The sequence below is a fragment of the Acartia tonsa genome, chromosome 6 (assembly GCF_053477335.1).
Source record: "Acartia tonsa isolate MP-2025a chromosome 6, ASM5347733v1, whole genome shotgun sequence".
Taxonomy (NCBI): domain Eukaryota; kingdom Metazoa; phylum Arthropoda; class Copepoda; order Calanoida; family Acartiidae; genus Acartia; species Acartia tonsa.
This window is the reverse complement of record NC_137265.1, coordinates 46,450,964-46,470,745: the sequence shown is the minus strand read 5'-3', so window position 1 is coordinate 46,470,745 and position 19,782 is coordinate 46,450,964. Positions and strand designations below refer to the sequence as shown.

General features: G+C 32.3%; 1 protein-coding gene across 4 annotated transcripts in view; it reads right to left on the bottom strand.

The window, feature by feature from the left end:
* trio (trio Rho guanine nucleotide exchange factor) overlaps nucleotides 1-19,782 on the bottom strand; it is a 453,505-nt gene that overhangs the window by 185,547 nt on the left and 248,176 nt on the right. For all 4 annotated transcript variants that reach the window (XM_080165076.1, XM_080165074.1, XM_080165075.1 and 1 more), the window contains exons 7-16: nucleotides 19,595-19,688; nucleotides 19,172-19,309; nucleotides 15,829-15,951; nucleotides 14,359-14,441; nucleotides 13,309-13,417; nucleotides 12,229-12,360; nucleotides 11,799-11,891; nucleotides 11,477-11,521; nucleotides 10,925-11,044; nucleotides 10,673-10,810 (exon numbers count right to left, since the gene is read on the bottom strand). In XM_080165076.1, the coding sequence (XP_080021202.1) occupies nucleotides 10,673-10,810; nucleotides 10,925-11,044; nucleotides 11,477-11,521; nucleotides 11,799-11,891; nucleotides 12,229-12,360; nucleotides 13,309-13,417; nucleotides 14,359-14,441; nucleotides 15,829-15,951; nucleotides 19,172-19,309; nucleotides 19,595-19,688 (1,075 nt within the window). The remainder of the gene's footprint in view (nucleotides 1-10,672; nucleotides 10,811-10,924; nucleotides 11,045-11,476; nucleotides 11,522-11,798; nucleotides 11,892-12,228; nucleotides 12,361-13,308; nucleotides 13,418-14,358; nucleotides 14,442-15,828; nucleotides 15,952-19,171; nucleotides 19,310-19,594; nucleotides 19,689-19,782) is intronic.

Here is a 19,782-nt window from a genome sequence, read left to right as displayed (position 1 = left end):
CCTAAATTTCTATGACTGGGCGTGTATGACAGTTCAGCACATAACTTTCATTAAATTACAGCTGATCATTTTTGTGGATTTTTTTGAAAATTACTTTTTTACCCATATTTTCATAGTTTTTCCCCCAAAAAATCACAATATTCTCACATTTCCAGCTTTGTTATTCTAAATTCATGCCAAAAAGTATAATAGATGGCAGCTATAACAAGATCAAAAACCTCAATTGACTATTCTAAGATTTGTAGGTAAAACATTGATCCTGGATGTGATGCAAGGTTCCTCTGAGGTTCCACAAAAAAAGTTTAAACAAATCAGAATCAGCAATGATTTTGTACTATGTTTTCATTGTAGAATTGACAAGTAAATCACTTCTAGACACCAAGCATATGGAGGACTGGTAAAATTATTTCATTACTGAAACCATGGAAACTTGACAATTAGGGTTCCAGCTAACGCCCTGTCTCACTTCTTTTTCCTGCCTGCATGATTTGTCCCTACCTGAATTATGGCTTTCACACAGGCAGGTTCACCACCACTGCCTTACAGAGTATTAAAACCTTAATCAACAACACCCTAAACAATAAGAAACCAGTTATCAGAACAGTGCCAGTTGCCATTTATCTTTAAAAGGCTTTTGACACTGTAAACAAAGGGTTCTACTGCATAATATTAATGCACTAGACTTGAATGAGTACATGTAATGTTTTTATGCATACAAATCTGCCAAACAGGCTGAACTACAAGGAGGGGTCCTATACCATATACTATTCGAACTGTAAATTTCATAAATGCCAACACCTCACTCTAATTACATTTAGTTTCCTCTGCTGACAACTCCAACAGCACAAGTCCCCTTATTTATCCTTATGTCAAGGACATAAAAGCTTACTTGGCAGTTCTTAATGATTGGTTAAAAAGCCAGAACCCATTCATTTCTCCAGCCAAATCATCTACAATAGTCTTTACCACCTTTTCGAATGAAGCAGGCACTAGTCATTGTTGAAACAGTACCATAAGTCAGACATCCTAATTTCTTAGGTGTTACATGTGACAATCTTTTCTATATCGACCATCTTGTTAAGGAGCCTAGAAACAAGCTAAACCCTAAAAACATAATGCTTTAAGCTCTCTCCACCAGAGGGAAAGAAAAGTAAGTCATATTAAATACATAAAAAGCAATTTGCCAGTCCCTGATATTCTACTGCAGTTCCATTTTTAGTAATGCCAGCTGGGACAGCCTACTGTTTTTTGAAAAGCTGCTCTGAAAACAGCCATCTACAGTCACGTCATGAACCAGGAAACATTTGTTACCAGCAATATTTTACCATGAACTGCAGTAGATCCAAACTCATTACCCAGAACAGTTAAAACCACCCTGTCCCAATACTTTCGGGTTACAATGTTTACCTGAATACCTTAAAGGCCAGAGTAAACAAGAATCTGGTGCAGTTTGTGTCTGACACTGGCGAGAATTTCACACAACCACCATCATTTCAACTGCAACCACAACCCATCAAAACCTTTAAAATCAGCCACAATACTGAACTGACTGTTTCCAATGATGATGAGCAGGAACAAACAATAACACAGAAACGATTTAGACATGAAGTCAACAAGGAACCAATATTGAGCAAAATAACTTGTCAATATTACAAGGAAAACTTTATACAGAATCATTGCTGATTCTGAAGCATGTTAGTTTAAACTTCATTAGTGGAACTTCAGGGGACATCTTATTACAGCCAGGAACTATGCTATAACAATTCATGAGGCATGCATGAGGGACTTAAAAGTGAGTATTTTTTTTGTGTTGACTACCAAAACATACTTAAGTTTTGTTTAACTGTTTAGACATTAATTCAAATAACAACTTCAAATAATTTTTACCCAACTTCTAGTCTACAAATCTTAGATTAGTTAATTGATTCTGAAAGATCTTGTTATTGATAATAACATAATCTTTGGTTCAGCTATCATCTATTATACTTTCCTTTGAATAAATTTAGATTTAATAAGCTGTAAATATGAGAACATTGTGATTTTTTGGGGAAAAACTATGAAAATCTGGGTAAAAAGTAATTTTCAAAAAAATCCACAAAAATGATCAGCTGTGATTTAATGAAAGTTATGTGCTGAACCGTCATACATGCCCGGTCATAGAAATATAGGTTTCCTATCCAGGACACCAGTGTGCTATGACTACAAAAAATGGTACATAGGTTAATAGACAAGTTGTTGTAATGGGCATGTACTTAGATAACATTTGGCTCACTATCACCACCAACAGGGGCATCTGAAAGGTCATCATCCTCAAAATCAAGATTTTAAAATGAATTTTTTTAACACATAAAAAAACATTTTTGTATACTTTTCAGGGTAATTTTTATCTTTAACATGTATTTAGGTTCATCCATAAGACTGGGGGTCAGCAGCTGTCCTCTAAAGTGATAGGGATCGAATTTATTTTTTTCAATCATTTCTTATTTAGAAAAATCATTAATTTCTACCTTATACTATATTTCATAATAATTAATGCATAAATCTCTTTAAAAAGTATTGTTTTATCATAATCAATCTTTAAAAGAGGAGAAAAGTGCCAAAAAACCTTTTTTTTGTTGCTTTGTTTTGGATTTGCATAATATATTTGTTCACCAGTATTTCCCCCAAATGCTGTTTTTGAGATCTTGTGCTTTATTGGTGCTAATTAATTAAAAAATAACAGTGGAATTTTGTAACCAAAAGAGGCATCTACATTTCATATTTATTGTAAAATCATCCTAAATGAATAATAAAGCTGCTTTTTTGAAAATTCAGATTTGCATAATATGTTTGTTCGGGGTTTAGTTTGATGTCCAAACATAATTCGTTCTATTTTCTGATAAAACAAAACAATAAGTAATCCCTAATTTAACCACCTTTATGTATTGACAACTTTGGCCTGCATAATATCATATGCAGTAAGGAAAAGCAGTAAAATTAAGGTTTGTCCCATATGTATTTATATCACGAAGAAAAGGATAAATAACATAATTAAAAGAAAAATTGGTTTGGCAGTATTTTTTAGAATATTGAATTCTATCTATCTATTCCTACTATAAGTAACTGGAGGACTGTCTATTTGTAAAAAAAATATCGCTAACTACGGAACCAATATGGTTTTTCTTTATGTTGTACCTTCTTGTAAGTCCTCTAAAGGTTTATAACTATTCTAGGGGAAGTTACCATAACCCTTTCAAGAGAAATCACCTCTAGAAAAAAAATAACATCCCCATTCGGACTTTTTTACTTTTTAAAAGTTTTACATACACATACAAAAACAACCAAGGGTCATGATACCAATAAAGTTTAGGTAACCAACCATTCAAACAGAGTTTTAGCCTAATTACCAAAAAAGTGTTAATTAAAAAGTAAGAAAAAAGTATTTTATCTGAACTCTAGCGCCTGCGCTCTTGTATCTAGGGTCTATGTATTTGAAGGAATGAGGAATGACAAAAATAGCCTAAAACCATCCTATGACTTAAATATAGTAAGAAAATAGGTTAAAGCCATTATTATACCTATATGAAGCTTTCCTGAAAAATTAATTTAACTATTCCGAATTCTTAGAAATATTAAGATACAAACAAAAAAAATCTTTAGTACTATATAATATGATGTTTTAAGTATGCAGAATTTTCTTTAATTTTGACATACAAACACCCAAAAATTATAATTTTTGAATGAAAACCAAACAGTTCTGCAACCACATGAGGGCAATATGCATCCTGAGAAGAAAGGGCAATTCATTAATTTTTTTTTGTATACAAGCGGCTTCATCTCTAGCATCGAGGAGCTTCAATCCACATAATAGCATAAAACCTAACCTTAACCAGAACCAAAAGAAACAATTTAATATATGCAACATTTGATTTCAGTACCTATGCTTTTATAAAAATTATATTCTTCCCCAAGAAGGGAGGGGATATTGGACTGTAAATTATACTGGAACCCAATGTTTTATAAACACGATCAGTCATTTATTGGGAACTTTTTAAATCTTAATTGGTTAATTTGAAATAGCAGCATCTAAACTTTTGCTTGGTGATAAATATATGTACATGGGATGTACATATATCATCCATTGTCTTATCCCTTAATATCCCTGCAGTTTCCCTCATTTTTGAAAATCAAAATATCTTTAAGAACCATAAACAGTTGAAATATTAGAATGAAGTATATTTGAACTAAAATAAATATTGCAGGCCCAATTTAATTTGATTTTTATGACTTTTTTATGGATGGATATAAAAGTAGGAACTCATGGATCTTTAGGGATAAGACAAAAGGGGCGCCGTGGCTCAGTGGTAACACACTAAGCTACGGTGGTGAAAGTTCGAGTTCAATTCTCCGTGTGTCGACTCGAATTTCTCATTCGCAATAATAGTCACGCAACTTCCCCTGGTTGTGTAAGAAGGGGATTATTGAGTAAGTTTGGTTACTCAATAGTCACGTACATAATATCAGTACTACCCTTATTCCAAGCTCCTCTGCGGAAAGCATCATTCATTATGGTCACATAATTTGGGACACCTGCCATACTCGGCAAGGGTGATGTAATAATGAGTAGCTCTCATGATACAGCGGGTCAAGTCATAATGTGCTTGAACGTGGAGCTTGATAGTCAAAGTGGCTATACAAAAGTGTCTCAGCCTACTCCATGACTTTTTAGGCCCAAACACTAAGAAACTATGGTTAATCAATCAATCAAGGGATAATACAATGGACAGTAAATTTAGTTACACAACCCAATTTATGAAAATTTTATTATATTGGTGGGAAAGTAATATTTTGATCTACAGAAGCGATTTTTTTGTTTCTCATCATTGGCGATGTAAAACAGTTAATTGTTCATTGTCTTATCCCTTAAGATCCCTGAGTATAAAATAGAGCTGTGAGGTTAATCTTTTTATAAAGCTGGAATAATTAAATCTAAAAGAGTAGTGCTTAATCATCAAAAAAACATAATTCATTTTAAAGAGAAAATTTTAGATTACAAAACGGCGCGGTGTGTCAACATTTATATCTAGTGATTTTTAGTAATTGTTTTTGAATGCAGTTATTTGTCCTGTAGAATCTCTTAAACGGCAAAGCCTACCAAATTAAAGAGGAACTTTTCTCAAGGGTTGTCTTCAAGTTATTTACATATTAAGCCTTGATTAAAGGATCTTTCGCTTAATACATTTTATAAATCGCCATCTCAATCGATTTGAACATAACTGTTTCATAAATTAAAACAACAATTTTAACATGCCAAAATTAACGACCACTGCTTTCTGTTACGGACAGACAAACCCTCATTATGGAAAAGCTTAGCTTTAAACAATTAATGGATAAAAATGTAACAAGTAATTTCTATTTTATCTTGTTTAATATACAAATTAACCTATAATTGGTTAATTAGATATTTAAGAATAATTAGTAATGATAGAAATACATTAAGATCTAAATAACCAGAACCCAAACATTTAGAGGGATAGACAATCAAATGACCCCCAATTATGATAAATAAAAATGCCCTTGTAGATTATAATTGTTGCTAGAAAAGTGTGGGATAAAACCAAAATTTTGTCTAATTTATTTTGTTGCAATCACTAATCCTTATTTTAAATAAGTGGAAAAGTATGAGGCAAAATAATTTTTCTTCCATTGCACTATCTCTACCTATCTGATTAGAGCCCCCAATTAACAATCTTAAAAGCTTCTTAGCATACCAATTAGTCATATATAAATATAGTTGACTTTCATGAAAATGTTGTATAACAATATAATCTAAAATATTTCATTTAAATTTTTAAGAATTCGATAAATGTTATATAAAGATATTAGAATTAATATAAAAATAGGATGCTGCCCTATATTCTATATTATAAAGTAGTAAGGTTTTGTTGTCTGCTTAAATGATTGTATTCTAAATTTTAGGGAAACTTCACGCGTGTTCCAAGAGGGTTTTAGGCTTTTTTTTATAAAGTCTTGGTTTGGTTTTAAGCTATTTTTCTTGCCACTTCGAATTTAGAGCCCCTGGATGCAAGGGGCGTTCGATTAACTAAAAATTTTAATCTACATAAGGGATATTTTTTAATCATCATTTGGTATGTACATCAATTTATTGTATTTTGTCTTATCCCTTAGAGATCCTGGAATAAATAATAGGATGTCTGTTTATCTATTAATTCCGATGAGATTGGATATATTCAGAGCAGATCCATAACATTTAAAGAACATACTTAATTGGACACTAAATTAAAAACTTTTAACAAAATGTATTTAATATGAGGAAAAAAGGAAAATATTTTTTTTCAAAAATCATCATTTTTTTATATTAAATAATATCTAAATATATAGGTATATTGTTTAAAATAATCCAAATATCCTAATCTTTTTCCTCAAAGATTTAAATAGAGCTGAAATTTTCTCAGATTTAACCAAAATCCTTTAATGCTTTCCTAAAACCAAAGATCTGTCTTTTTTGTTAAAAGCAAAGCTTTTCTTTAAATTGGATACATTTTTAGTCATAAATTTCCTCATTACAAGAAGATTGAAGTCTGTGTCCATCAAAATCTCTAAAAGGGCAAGAAAATAATTTTGAAATATTCTATTTTTAAAAATATAAAAATATTAAAATTTTTTGTAAATAAAATGAAAACAGCCACCTTCTTTTTTAATACTACAAAAAAAATATCTCCACCTCTAAGAGACAAATCTTTAAAAACATGTGTTGGTTTGATTGAACACCAATAAATGATTTAAAGATTGAATTTTAAAATGCATACGAAAATACGGAATTGAACGGCTTGAGGCAATATTCTTAAACTCGTTCAATATGGGGAGAGTTTAAATTCAATTTAAATCAAACCACCCTCAATTTTAAAGAAACCTAAAGATATCGAAAACTGCAAAAAGCATAAAATATCCCAGTGATTTTAAAGGACAAGGCAATTGATATACTTCCCCAATGATAATGAACAAAATTTTTTCTTCTGTTGGTTGAAACAGTTACTAAAGCTACCAGTGAAAAATTACTTTGGGGGTTGGGGGGGTGGAGTCATCAAAATTTATCGGACATTACCTACATTACTTTTACAATTTTGAATAACGCTTTAAAATTGAAATGAAGCCCCCTTATTATCTTGAGTTCTTTATGCCGCGACTTTCAATGGTATTTTAACTTAAATGAAGTATTTTGTAGTCAATTTATATTACGGTAATGGAGTAACATACAATAACATACAAAGGGGGAGGTAGGTTGTGCTAAAATTAATTAAAAGTGTGAGTTTTAAGAATTTAAAATAGAAGTGTAAGTCAAAATTTTGTATGGCAGTTGCTTTAATATAGTACAATATAGTACGTTATACCCCATTAAAGCAACTGCCATGCCAAATTTTAGTGTTCTACTTTTATTTTGAATCCTTAAAACTCACAACTTTACGGAATTTTAGCACAACCTACCTCCCCCCTTTTTCAACATTTGGGTATTTTTCTATAGGTTTTAAGTTTATAAGCCAACGAATGAATAACTATAGGTATCTAAAACTTTGTATAAACGTCTAATTTATTGTCTAATGCACCCTCCCTCCCTGGCCTGGAAACTACTTAAGTTTTTTTTTCTTCTAAAGCCTGTTAGTGAAATATGTTTATTTTTAGCAAGTTATTAGCAAGACAATTTCTATGAATAATCAAGCAAGTCGTGGCCATAACACGATGCTTAGGGGTTCAGGGATGGAACAATGGACCATAAATTAATCCTACACCCAGTTTCCATGAATAAGCAAGTAAGTCGTGGCCATAACATTATACTTTACTTGCAAATGTTTGCAAAAAAAACAGGGAAGAGTACTCCTAGAGTTGAGAAGCTTATTGAAATGTCTCAAGTCTCCTTTAGCAGGGATCTAAAGGGATATGACAATTGCCGATAAATTGATGTACATCCCCAATAATGATGCACAAAATTACCCCTTCTGTAGATTAAATTGAGTATTTGAAATGTTTGAACACACAACCAATCAAAATTTAGAAAAAGTACCCAAAGTTGTTAAGCAACAAATAAGAAATCGTTAACATAAAACTTTGGGGACTAGTGTAATAAACGGTCCATTGTCATTCTCTCTCTCGCTAAGGGTATTTTTTTCCTTTAGACTTTCCTTACGATCTCCTTAGCAGAAAAAAATGGAATAATTAATATATACCCAAGCCAAGGGGGTAGCGGGACAATGAACTGTAAACAATACAGGTAACCAAAGTTTTATAACATTCCTAACAATGTCCAAACCTTTAAATACAAACCTATTTATCGTCCATTGTCTTATCCCTTAAGATTCCCGATGTTTACCACAAAAATGACAGGGAAACTGAAAAAAAAGATGAATAAAACAAGTTTTTATTGCAAAAGGGATTAAAGATGAAAGTAAAAGGTAGGGTTGGATAGGCTGGCTGCCGTCAATGGTTCATTAAGTTATTTAATTTCCTCAAAAAATTAACCTTCGAGAGAGGAGACAATGATTTGGTTGTATAAACTATCGGTGTCCAAACTTTTCCACCATTAATTTACAGAAGTGGCATTTTTGATCATAATCTATATACCGTTTATTGTATTATACCTTAAGATCCATGAATTTACCCTTAAAATTTGAAATGCCACTGACGGCAGCGTCGTATTGCAAAGTAAATTTTACTTCCGCCAATGAACATTCATTTTCTTAAGGAAGCGCGAAGCTCCTCAATAAAATAATTATTTTCTATTGTCGCAAAAGACTTAGCCATAGACCAATTATGCAGTAAGGTGTTTTGTTAGTTCGTTAAAATCATGCTAAGAACTGAACCAATAGCGTTCTCCAATTTAGACAAACTTGATATAGCTCCCAGATGTGTTTTAGTCTATTTATTTCTAAATCGAGGTCTTTGGATATTAGTTATGACCTTTTCTTTATAATAAGAGCTCCTTTATGTTTTTAACGATATTACTTTGATGGATACAAAAAATCATGAATTTTAAAATTTAAAATTTTTCCTTATTTTTCGACAAGATATGTTGTTTTTATACAAAAAATCGTTGTTGAACTCTACTTTTATGACAATAAAAACAACCCAATTGAAAATCATTGATTTTTATTTGATGCAAAATTATTCAAAATAGATTGATTGACATATGTCATTCACTGTTAAAAATTGTCACTTTCAAAAATAGAACATGACATTTTTTCATGCCTAAAAGGGGTCTAAGTAGCTTTTAGAATCAGGGGAATGCACAGACTTTTTACTAAGATCTGTGTAAGATAGAAAGTAAGATTATCTAGAAAGATAAAAAAAGAGATTTTATTGTAGGTATAGTTTTCGTTTTTGGGCAAGTGCGAACAAAAAAAAAAAAAAAATGAAAATTCAAGCTTATTATTATTTTATTTGAAAAATTAAAGAAATTTTGCGATTCTAAAACTTTTATAATATGATACTAGTAAGTGATGATACACCATGCAAGTTTGTTTGTAAGAAGGAAGGGAGGGGACATTGGACTGAAAGTTACATGGGTAACCCATGTTTTATAACCCAATTATTTCATTCTTGGAATTGTATTAGTTCCAACCAATAACTTAATCTACAGACGGTATAAACTTTTTTATCATTGGGTATGTATATCAATTAATCTTCTAGTGGTCTTTCCCTTAGGATTCCTGGTTTGTATGTATGCAAAAAAAGACAAAATTCCAAAGCGTACATATGTAGAACCAGTTTTAACAGATTTTTAGATTAATAATAGATATTTCATAAGCTGTTATTAAAAATCAGGGATCTAAAGGGATAAGACAATGTCCGATAAATTGATGTACACCCCCAATGATGATACACAAAATTATTCCTTCTGTAGATTAAAATTAGTGGTTAAAACGATTGTACACTTAACTTAATGAATCATCGAATCAAAATTCCCTAAAGTTCCTAAACTTGTTAAGCCAACGAATAAGAAAACATTATTATAAGAATTGGGGGACTAGTGTAATAAACCGGCCTCTCTCCGGTAAAAAATATTTAAACACTGCTAAGGAAAAAATCATTCGTGAGTTTCAAAAAAAAACTTTTTAACTACCTTGTTAACTAAGATTAAAGTTACTTTATCCTTTAGAAATCTTGAAAAACATATTTATTTTGGTTTAATTAATGTTTCTTATCATTTAAATATATATAAAGGTAGGCCGTATGCAATGGAAATAAAATTGATTAGGTAGGTATTCCTTTAAAATCTTAAATTAGAAATTATGCCTTTAATATCACATAAATACGGATGATTTTAAGGTTCCGTGATTTTTAAGGATATAGAATAAGATACTTATAGGTTTGGTGTATTTTTGTTATGTAAAATATAAAATATCTAAATAGATTAATTTATAATATATTGATAAGTTATCTAATATCTAATTTAGGTGTATTTTTAATCATAAATGACAAATTGGAAAATAACTCTTTTTATCTATATCACACAAAGAACGAATGTTTGCAAGGACGTCCAAGCTTTTTTAGGGGGATAAATTGAGGGATTTTAAAGACTTGAAGAGGGTAATCCACTGTATTTTTTTATTTGGAGGCCTCCCCCTTAGACGAATCTGCATGTGTGTATACCAAACAGTCCCCGAAAGAAGTTTCCTACCTGTACAACGCCTTCAAAGGTTTCATGGCTTTTCTGGTAGACCCGTGCCTTGGCCAAGTTACGGCCAATTCCGATATTTTTTCTAAGGAAAACTTCTCCGTGCTTTTCTAACCAGTCCAGAACTTGTTTGACATCCTCCTGTTAAAAGTAAATAATCATATAGTAGCTGCGTTGACAATGAAAATATATGAATGTAAGCCAAGATCACGTTAACGGCTGGATAGATCATTTCACAATTTTCACAAATTTTACCTGGAAGAGCCTTAAAGCAAGGCGTTGGTGCAGCTTGATCTTTTTCTGGTGCCATTTGGTCTCCAGCTGGCGATGGTGAGCCAGGATATCATGGATTATTGACAGCACATGGCTAGCACCCTGTAATAAATATTCATATCAAATAATATTTGGTCTCCAGCTGGCGATGGTGAGCCAGGATATCATGGATTATTGACAGTACATGGCTAGCACCCTGTAATATATATAAATATTAAATAATGTTTGGTCTCCAGCTGGCGATGGTGAGCCAGGATATCATGGATTATTGACAGTACATGGCTAGCACCCTGTAATAAAAAATTGTTAAATAAAAAGATGTGTGTGTATTTGTAAAAAATTTAGAGAATATAGCAAATATAGAAAAATATATTCAATAATAGGGTGTTTGTGTTGATTTATTAATACCTAATAGATTATTAACAGCACTTTGCTAGCACCCTTTAATATTAAACATCTTAAATAACAGGAAAAATTAGAAGTTTGTTTCTATGTTTATAATGAAAAACTATCGAGGTAAAATTAAAAAATCACCTCTTTATAATCAGCACTAGGGTCAGCTTTTTGAGATCTTGGATCCTAAAAAATAAGAATTTTATTTTATTGCCAATAAAATTATAAATATTAATAAGTAAAAATCGTTGCTTTACAAGGCAAATTATGCTGTATTTACTCTGAAATGGATGAACGAACAAGTAACTATAACTAACAGCTAAAGAACTGGTTATAAAAGTATTTTGTTTTTATCATAATTACAATTAAGACGACCTTTTTTAAATCACAAAACTTAGTCACGCAACCTTTTAAAACCGTTGAATAAACAGTATATTAATTTATTATGAGAAAAAAAACTTACATGTTTCTTATTTGGAGATTCCTGAACCGATTGTGAAGATACTTGAACTAAATGGTCTAACTGGTATAATAGCTTCTTACTAGTAGAGTGAACCTAAATCAATGTTTATATTAGATCACAAAATGTATGAAATAACAAGGCCACATAAAATATATTATTAAAAACGAATCTAATTGGCAGCTTTAAACAATCTTATAAAAGAAGGGTGAAAGGGGACATAATACAATGAATCATACTGGCAGTGTTTAAACTTTTCAACCAATAATTATATCATAGGAAATAGAAATTAATTTCTCGTCCTTTGTCTTATCCCTTAAGTTCCCTGATAAAATCTATTTGCTAAGTCGTTTCTTACATTCAAACGGACTCGATTTGACAAGCCCTAGTTATAAGGCAGCGGCGCTACTCTATACTATAATGTATTACATACCTCAGTATAAGCCTGGCACATGGTTTCATAGAGGCTCTGGTGATTGTGGATGGACTGTTCCAGAACAGTAATGTCACTGGATACAGCCTGGATGTCACACTTTCCTGACCAACCAGCAACACTCTCAACATACTAGATAGATAGTTAGATAGATAGATAATTAGATAGATAGATAGAAAGATAGATGGATGGATGGATAGATAGATAGATATCTAGTTCCAACGCAGTAATGTCACTGGATACAGCCTGGATGTCACACTTTCCTGACCAACCAGCAACACTCTCAACATACTATATAGATAGATAGATAGTTAGATAGATAAATAGATAGATAGATAGGTAGAAAGATAGATATATAGTTCCAACACAGTAATATCACTGGATACAGCCTGGATGTCACACTTTCCTGACCAACCAGCAACACTCTCAACATACTATATAGATAGATAGATAGTTAGATAGATAGATAGATAGTTAGATAGATAAATAGATAGATAGATAGATAGGTAGAAAGATAGATATATAGTTCCAACACAGTTAGTCACTAGATACAGCCTGGATGTCACACTTTCCTGACCAACCAGCAACACTCTCAACATACTAGATAGATAGATAGATAGATAGATATATAGTTGCAAAACAGTAATGTCACTAGATACAGCCTGGATGTCACACTTTTTTGACCAACCAGCAAAACTCTCGACATACTAGATAGATAGATAGATAGATAGTTCCAACAGAGTAATATCACTAGATACAGACTGGATGTCACATTTTAAACATAATATTTAGATAGATAATTTGATTTCGGGAAGATGGATAGATAGTTAGTTTAATAGATAGAAAAATAGTTAGATGGATAGTTAGGTAGATAGATGGATGATTATAGGAATATTTTCGTAGTTGAGTAGACAGATATTCAAAACATAGTTCCAGAATCTATAAATACTGCAATCAATAAATCACTTTCGGAAGCATAATATAAGTATAAATAAAGAAGTATAAATTAAGATGCAAGAGACAAAACAAAATCAATACCCCTAGAAGCAAGGGGTGAAGAAGTAGCTAATAGATACTTACAGTTTCAGCTTTCTGATGAAACAGAACAGAAAGTGCCAGGACTGTTGTTCTTTCATCCAGACCGCTGGCAAAGCCCTTCCAGGTTCCATCCAGCCGGCTGGCAACAGACCTAAAGTCAGGTAAACAATTAAACATCTACTTTATATTCAATGAAATTGAAAATGATTACAGAAATAACAGGATTCAAATAGAATTAATTGAATAAGGGGGGGGGGGAAGTTTTGACACATTTGCGTAAACAGGGAGCATAGGCTTTATCTTTGGACTGAGAGGATAGGTTATTAGGGATAAAATCATTCTTATATGATGAATTTTCCCAAGTTTTAAGATTTTTTGGATAGGCCTCCAGGTTCCGGAGCTCCAGGCCTCCAGGTCCTCTCTGTACAGGTAAAAATTAAAAAAATTAATTTTTTTTTTAAGAGTTAGAAGTCAACCTATGAAACAAAATATGCATATTTTTGAATGTTATTCACATATTTAAAGAAAAAATGCAAATTTTGTTTCATAAGTTGACTTCTAACTCTTCAAAAAAAATTTTTTTTTCATTTTTACCTGTACAGAGAGGACCTGGAGGCCTGGAGCTCCGGAACCTGGAGGCCTATCCATAAAATCTTAAAACTTGTGAAAATTCATCATGTAAGAATGATTTTATCCCTAATAACCTATCCTCTCAGTCCAAAGATAAAGCCTATGCTCCCTGTTTACGCAAATGTGTCAAAACTTCCCCCCCCCCCTTGGCTTTTTTAAGTAATGCATCTAATTCTGTTCAAAAGATTTATTACTCGAGATAACCAAACAGACACAAAAAAGGTAAAAAGTAATGCAATCCCACAAAAGCAAAGAAATTTAAGATGAAATAATTTTACAGAGCAAAGCTTTATCCTAAGAAATCTTTTATAGCCCATTCTTATTAATGAAACGAAAAACTAACTGTGTATACTTTCTAACCCATAATGTGGTCAGGTTCTTCCTACACTTTGTTCCTATTGGTCCAAGTACGTAATTAGCCATCTAGGCTTTCTATATCTATTGTCTGCTGGTTGTTATTACCTGACATGTTGAGCAGCGTAGTGTCCTCCTTCTATTAGTTTGCCAGCTGCAGTCAGTATTCTACTTATATTCACATACACATTCTAAAAAAAGATTAGTTTTTTAATGAAAAAGTAATTGTCAAATATAGATAGGTAGATATATCATTACTTGAACGTTACCTCAGATTTTTATGTTATCTAACAAAGCGAAACTCGCAGCGGGCTAAAATAACGATCCAACCCACTTACCCAATCCCCTCCCCTACCACTAGATTAATAAACTGACCAACTAATAATTTACATGTTAGCAACCTAGTTATCCTTGCATGTACAAAAATAAAATCCCATTAGAATTACTTTTAACCAAAAGAAACTTAAAATCTGAAGAAATATGACGAAGAAACGCAAATTTACAAACAGATAGACATACATTCACCATAATACTTCTTTGCTTCAGATGTCCTAGGGGTCAATAGAATTAACTTTTTTTTAATTGGTGCAAAAGGTTCATTATGTTTTTTTATCAGGACAATTATTTTATTTTTGATCAATTTCCGCAAGATGGGGGCCAGGGGGTTGGTAAGGGTTCACCATGGCCGTTCGGACCACAATTTTGACTAAAGTCTATCAAAAATTCGTAACAGCAGCCATCCGCCGACAGCCGCAGCCGCCCGCAAAATCCTTGTTTAATAAAATAGTCCCTTAAACAACTGGTCTCTTTTATTTAGATAAAATTTCTTTTTTTTCAGGCCAAATTAGTTTAATATGGTCTTATTACAGATATTGTTAGCATATGTGCTTGCAAATAAATCTTTCAAGCGTTTTTATAAAACCGTAGGTAATTTGAAATGAAAATAGAGTATTATTTATCATCAACTAGAGAACAATTAAATAAATTATGTTATTATTTAAAACAGAATTTTTTATTGTCCGTAAAAATCTCAAAAACCGCTGGAGATCTGGTCCTTTTATGGGTCATATCAGCAACCAAATTTTTAAACCAAATGTTAGAGGGTCAGCTTCCCCCTCCCCCCCCCCCCCTTTTATCTCCCTTATAGGCCTTTAGGAGTTTAGCAGCCCCTTTGTTAAAGAAGTTTATTGCTTTCTAAAAGTATACTATTATGCTAAACGAAAATAATGTATTTTGGATTAGATTTTGTTTGTTGGTAAGCCACCTTGTAAATCTTTGTATTATTATGATTAATGTTTGTTAATTATACTTCCCCATAAATCAATTTAATAGAAAATTAATTTCTTGCGGGTTAAATATTATTTCTTAAATTTCTACACCATACTTTACTTTAGACTAATATTTGAGGCGGAAATTTTATAAAAACAGACTAAAACTTGCCTCATTCAAAGCTATGCTTTAGACTTAGAGACGAATATTTAATTACAAATAAATATTAAATATAATCACGCAACCTTCCAAAATATTTATTTATAAAAACTCACGAAACCTCGTTTGAAGAAAAATAAATCTACTTACATTAGAAGCTGTGGTAAACTGGTTATGTTGTTCTTGCAGGGCCTGCGCCTCCTTGTGGTTCTTCCCGATCTCCACGTAGTTGGTGCGGAATACCTCGCGGTTCGAGTAGATCCAGTCAAACATCTAAAAGCATGAAATCATGTTAGAATCGTCTAATCAGTATTAATCTTTGTATTAAGATATCATGATACAAAGCAGCTCTACAATAGAAAAACGTCCAAATTTCGCTTTCATAATCTTAAACATAAACTAAGTACACGTGAAGTTTCTGAACTTTAAGGATGAGAAGGGATAGGACAATGCAAAATGAAAAATTAACTACCGCTGCACCTTCTGTCTCCACGAAATTTTCTAGCTACTTGGGGCCAAGATTTTAACGAGAGTTAAATTTATCGACAAATACCCTATCTCTGTATCCCTAAAGATGAGGGGGGGGGGGGGAGTGCATTGGCTGATGCCATAATTTGTAGTAAATGTAAACAAATGATGATCTGTAGATAGATTATTTTCATTATTTACAAGTTAGGTCAGAAATAAACCTAATTTTTAGGTTAGCAAAATATGAATGTTTTGTTAATTACACTGGTACCCAAAGTTATATAACGACCATGGCTTAAACTTTGGGTACTTTTATTGTTTTTTTGATTGATACATGCCAAACTAGTAGTGTCCAAATGTTTCGACTAAATCTTTTTTTCACCAATAGGGGTGATTTGCTTATCAGCATTGGAGGTGTAAATAAAATTTCAATAGAATATTTAAGATAGCTTATTTTCTCTATTCTAATATTATGACTACAACGAACGAAGAAACAAAGGTAAAGATCTAGACAAATGAAGAGGTCAAACTATATTTCATCTAATAACAACACTATTATAACCAAGAAAGGTTAAAACTGAAGCTTTATCATAATTTTGTTTAGTAGCTAAACTTCTCAATAATTCACTTTTTCTGTAGGCCGTAAGTCTATGGAAGAAATATGATTATTTCGTCTGCTATTTAGGATAAATAGATTAATTTCTTTGTAAAGAATCCCTGTACAAATAACTCATTTAGTATTTAATTGGGATCTACTGCAGTTCAGATAAAATATTGCTGGTAACGAATATTATAATTATGTCGCAGTGCAGAGAAATGCGCGAAAAAGGCCTATTTTACGCGTTTTTTCTTCAGTGAAGCTTTCCCTGTGCAACATTGGATCTTGGCTATTCCAAATTATTTGTAGGCCTTCTTATACCGCCTAAAATGGTGTGCGTTCAGCCGTTTGGCAGCTAGCAGCCTTTAAAATTCATAGATTTTTGGCAATATTCGTTACCAGCAATATTTTACCGTGAACTGCAGTAGATCCTTTAATTTACTTGGTTCTTTGGTCTGTCAGTAATGATTAAAAAGACATTAATGTTATTCTTTTATGATTTATCACATATTCTGTCTGTTTCTTTTCTTATGACAAATAAACAACTGCTCTACAACTACATCTACTTTCCAAATAAGCCTCTTTATCATTTATCTAAAACTAGCGGCTACGCCCCTAGAGGCCTCTAGGGGGCACTTAAGCAGGGGGGGGGTCGAATTTTTTTTGGGGGGGGTCCCCCCCCCCCTTATTTTTAATTTTAGTGAAAAAAAAATTTAAATTTTTTTTTTGGGTGGGGGTTGTCCCATCCTCCAAGAAAATAGTTATAAACCTTCCCGGGACCTATAAAAAGCTACCCTGTTAAGGAGAACCCGATCGGTTCAGCGGTTAGCGAGATCCTTTGGTACAAACATACACAAAGACAGACACCCTGTTACTTTAGTATAAGGATTGTAATTTCCCAAACAACTATATGTTAATGGGTAAAATGTATCTATCCCCCTAACTAGACAGAATAATGGTAAGTGAGAAGTAATTTCATTAGGACTTATCAAACACACACACACACACACTCTCACACACACATACCAGGGATCTTAAGGGATAAGACAATGTATGATAAGTTGATACAAATCACCAGTAATGATAAACAAAAATTACCCCCTGAAATCATTGGTATAAAAGCTTGGAAACTACCATTTTCCAACTAGCCACCTAAATTTAACTAAGTACCCAAAGTTTTGAGGTAAAAAATATGATAACTTTGGGTACCAATGTGATTTTCAGTCCAATATCTCCTCCCTACACACACACACACACACACACACACACACACACACACACACACTTAAAGATATTATATTATCACAAATGAGCTATTTATCATATTATGTGAGCGAAGTACAATGTTCCACGGATATTAAGTGATAAGACAATGGATGATAAATATAATGGAAATAAAATCTTCCATAGCTTTAGTTTTTGGTAAAAGAGGACTATCCACGAACAAGAGTAAGTGATTCTATGCATCTTCCAGCATTGACCCATAGTATTTTTTAGTAAATATACTAAGTTTATGTTTAATATTTTCTTTATCGACTAAAAAGTTAGGTTTCACCATAGTTTTATATGAAAAAAAAAACTTTGAAATGTTAAGCATTGTTTGGTTCAATATCATCGAATGTTTTGATGAAATCAAACTGTGGTTTAAAAGCTTTGACACAAAAGTATATTATTGTGATTAAAAATGTATATTTAGAAAAAGGGTTGGTAACTTTTTCTGCATTGTTATTTTATACAGTACTTTGAACTCAACAAAGCATTTGATGACATTGCTTTAAAAATTGATTTACATTTCAAAGTTTTTTTTCATATAAAACCTAACTTTTTAGTCGATAAAGCAAATATTAAACATAAACCTAGTATATTCCCTAAAAAAATATTATGGGTCAATGCTGGAAGATGCTTAGAATCACCTGCTCTGGTTTGTGGATAGTCCTCTTTCACACTGTTGGTTTTCACAAACCAATCAAATCTACTTCTAAAGCCAATTATATAGAGAATGTGTGTATAAAACTTTGGGGACTTATGTAAATTACCTTTCTTCCCCTGACAATCTTTACAAATTGAAAACTAACTATACCTATCATAATATTAATTTAAAAGAAAAGTAGATACAATAGTTATTTCTCGCATCGTATTATAATCGGCTTTCCACGGATATAGAATGTACAATTAAAAAAACTTGTTTTAATCTTATGATTGTACATTTATATATTCGTAGAAAGCTGGATATAATACGATGCTAGACATAGTTTTTTCGTATGGATGAGAACCGGTTCCTATCCACCGGATTCGAATGAATACGAGAAAGAACTTTATCAAAATCATCGGAAAACATCTAATGTATATGTAAGTCATTGACGAACGTTCTGACGGACAGACGTACGACCATATATTAATCATGCGCTGCTAAAAAGCTTTTCTTACTTTTTCACAATCCTGTTCGAACATCCTAAGTTGCAGACACTGGTCCAGCTTGTTTCTCTTTAGCTGCCACAGCTGTAGCAGCTGCTGCTGCCCGCTGTGCACCTGGTCTAGCAGTTGCATGATCTGAGGGATGGCCACCTTAAAATTAATTAGGATAAGTAAAGTTTAATTCCTCTCTCTCTCCCCCCACAAAAAAAAAGTAAAACGTATTTTTAAATCACTAGGTATCTAGAATCTTTTTCATTTCAAATCATAAATAGGAACTATTTAAATTTCTTGTTTAGAAACAAATCCTAAAACTAACTTAATTTTTGGATATTCTTCTCCCCCCCTCCCCCCCCATTCTCTAATATTACAAGTATTGGGATTATTTGATAAACTTAAGTATGCCCCCCCCCCTCAGTAAAAAAATACTCCACATACCTGTATATCAGGATTTAGGGTCATGTTGGAAGCAGTTGAATCCCGTCCACTGTAGCCAGAGTCATAACTGTTACCAGATTCACATGTTGATAACCTAAACAAATTAAGAGTTAGGGAATGTTTTGGCCGAAAAACAAATAGAACATACACAATTCAAAATATAAATTTAACAGTTTCCCTCTGAGTGC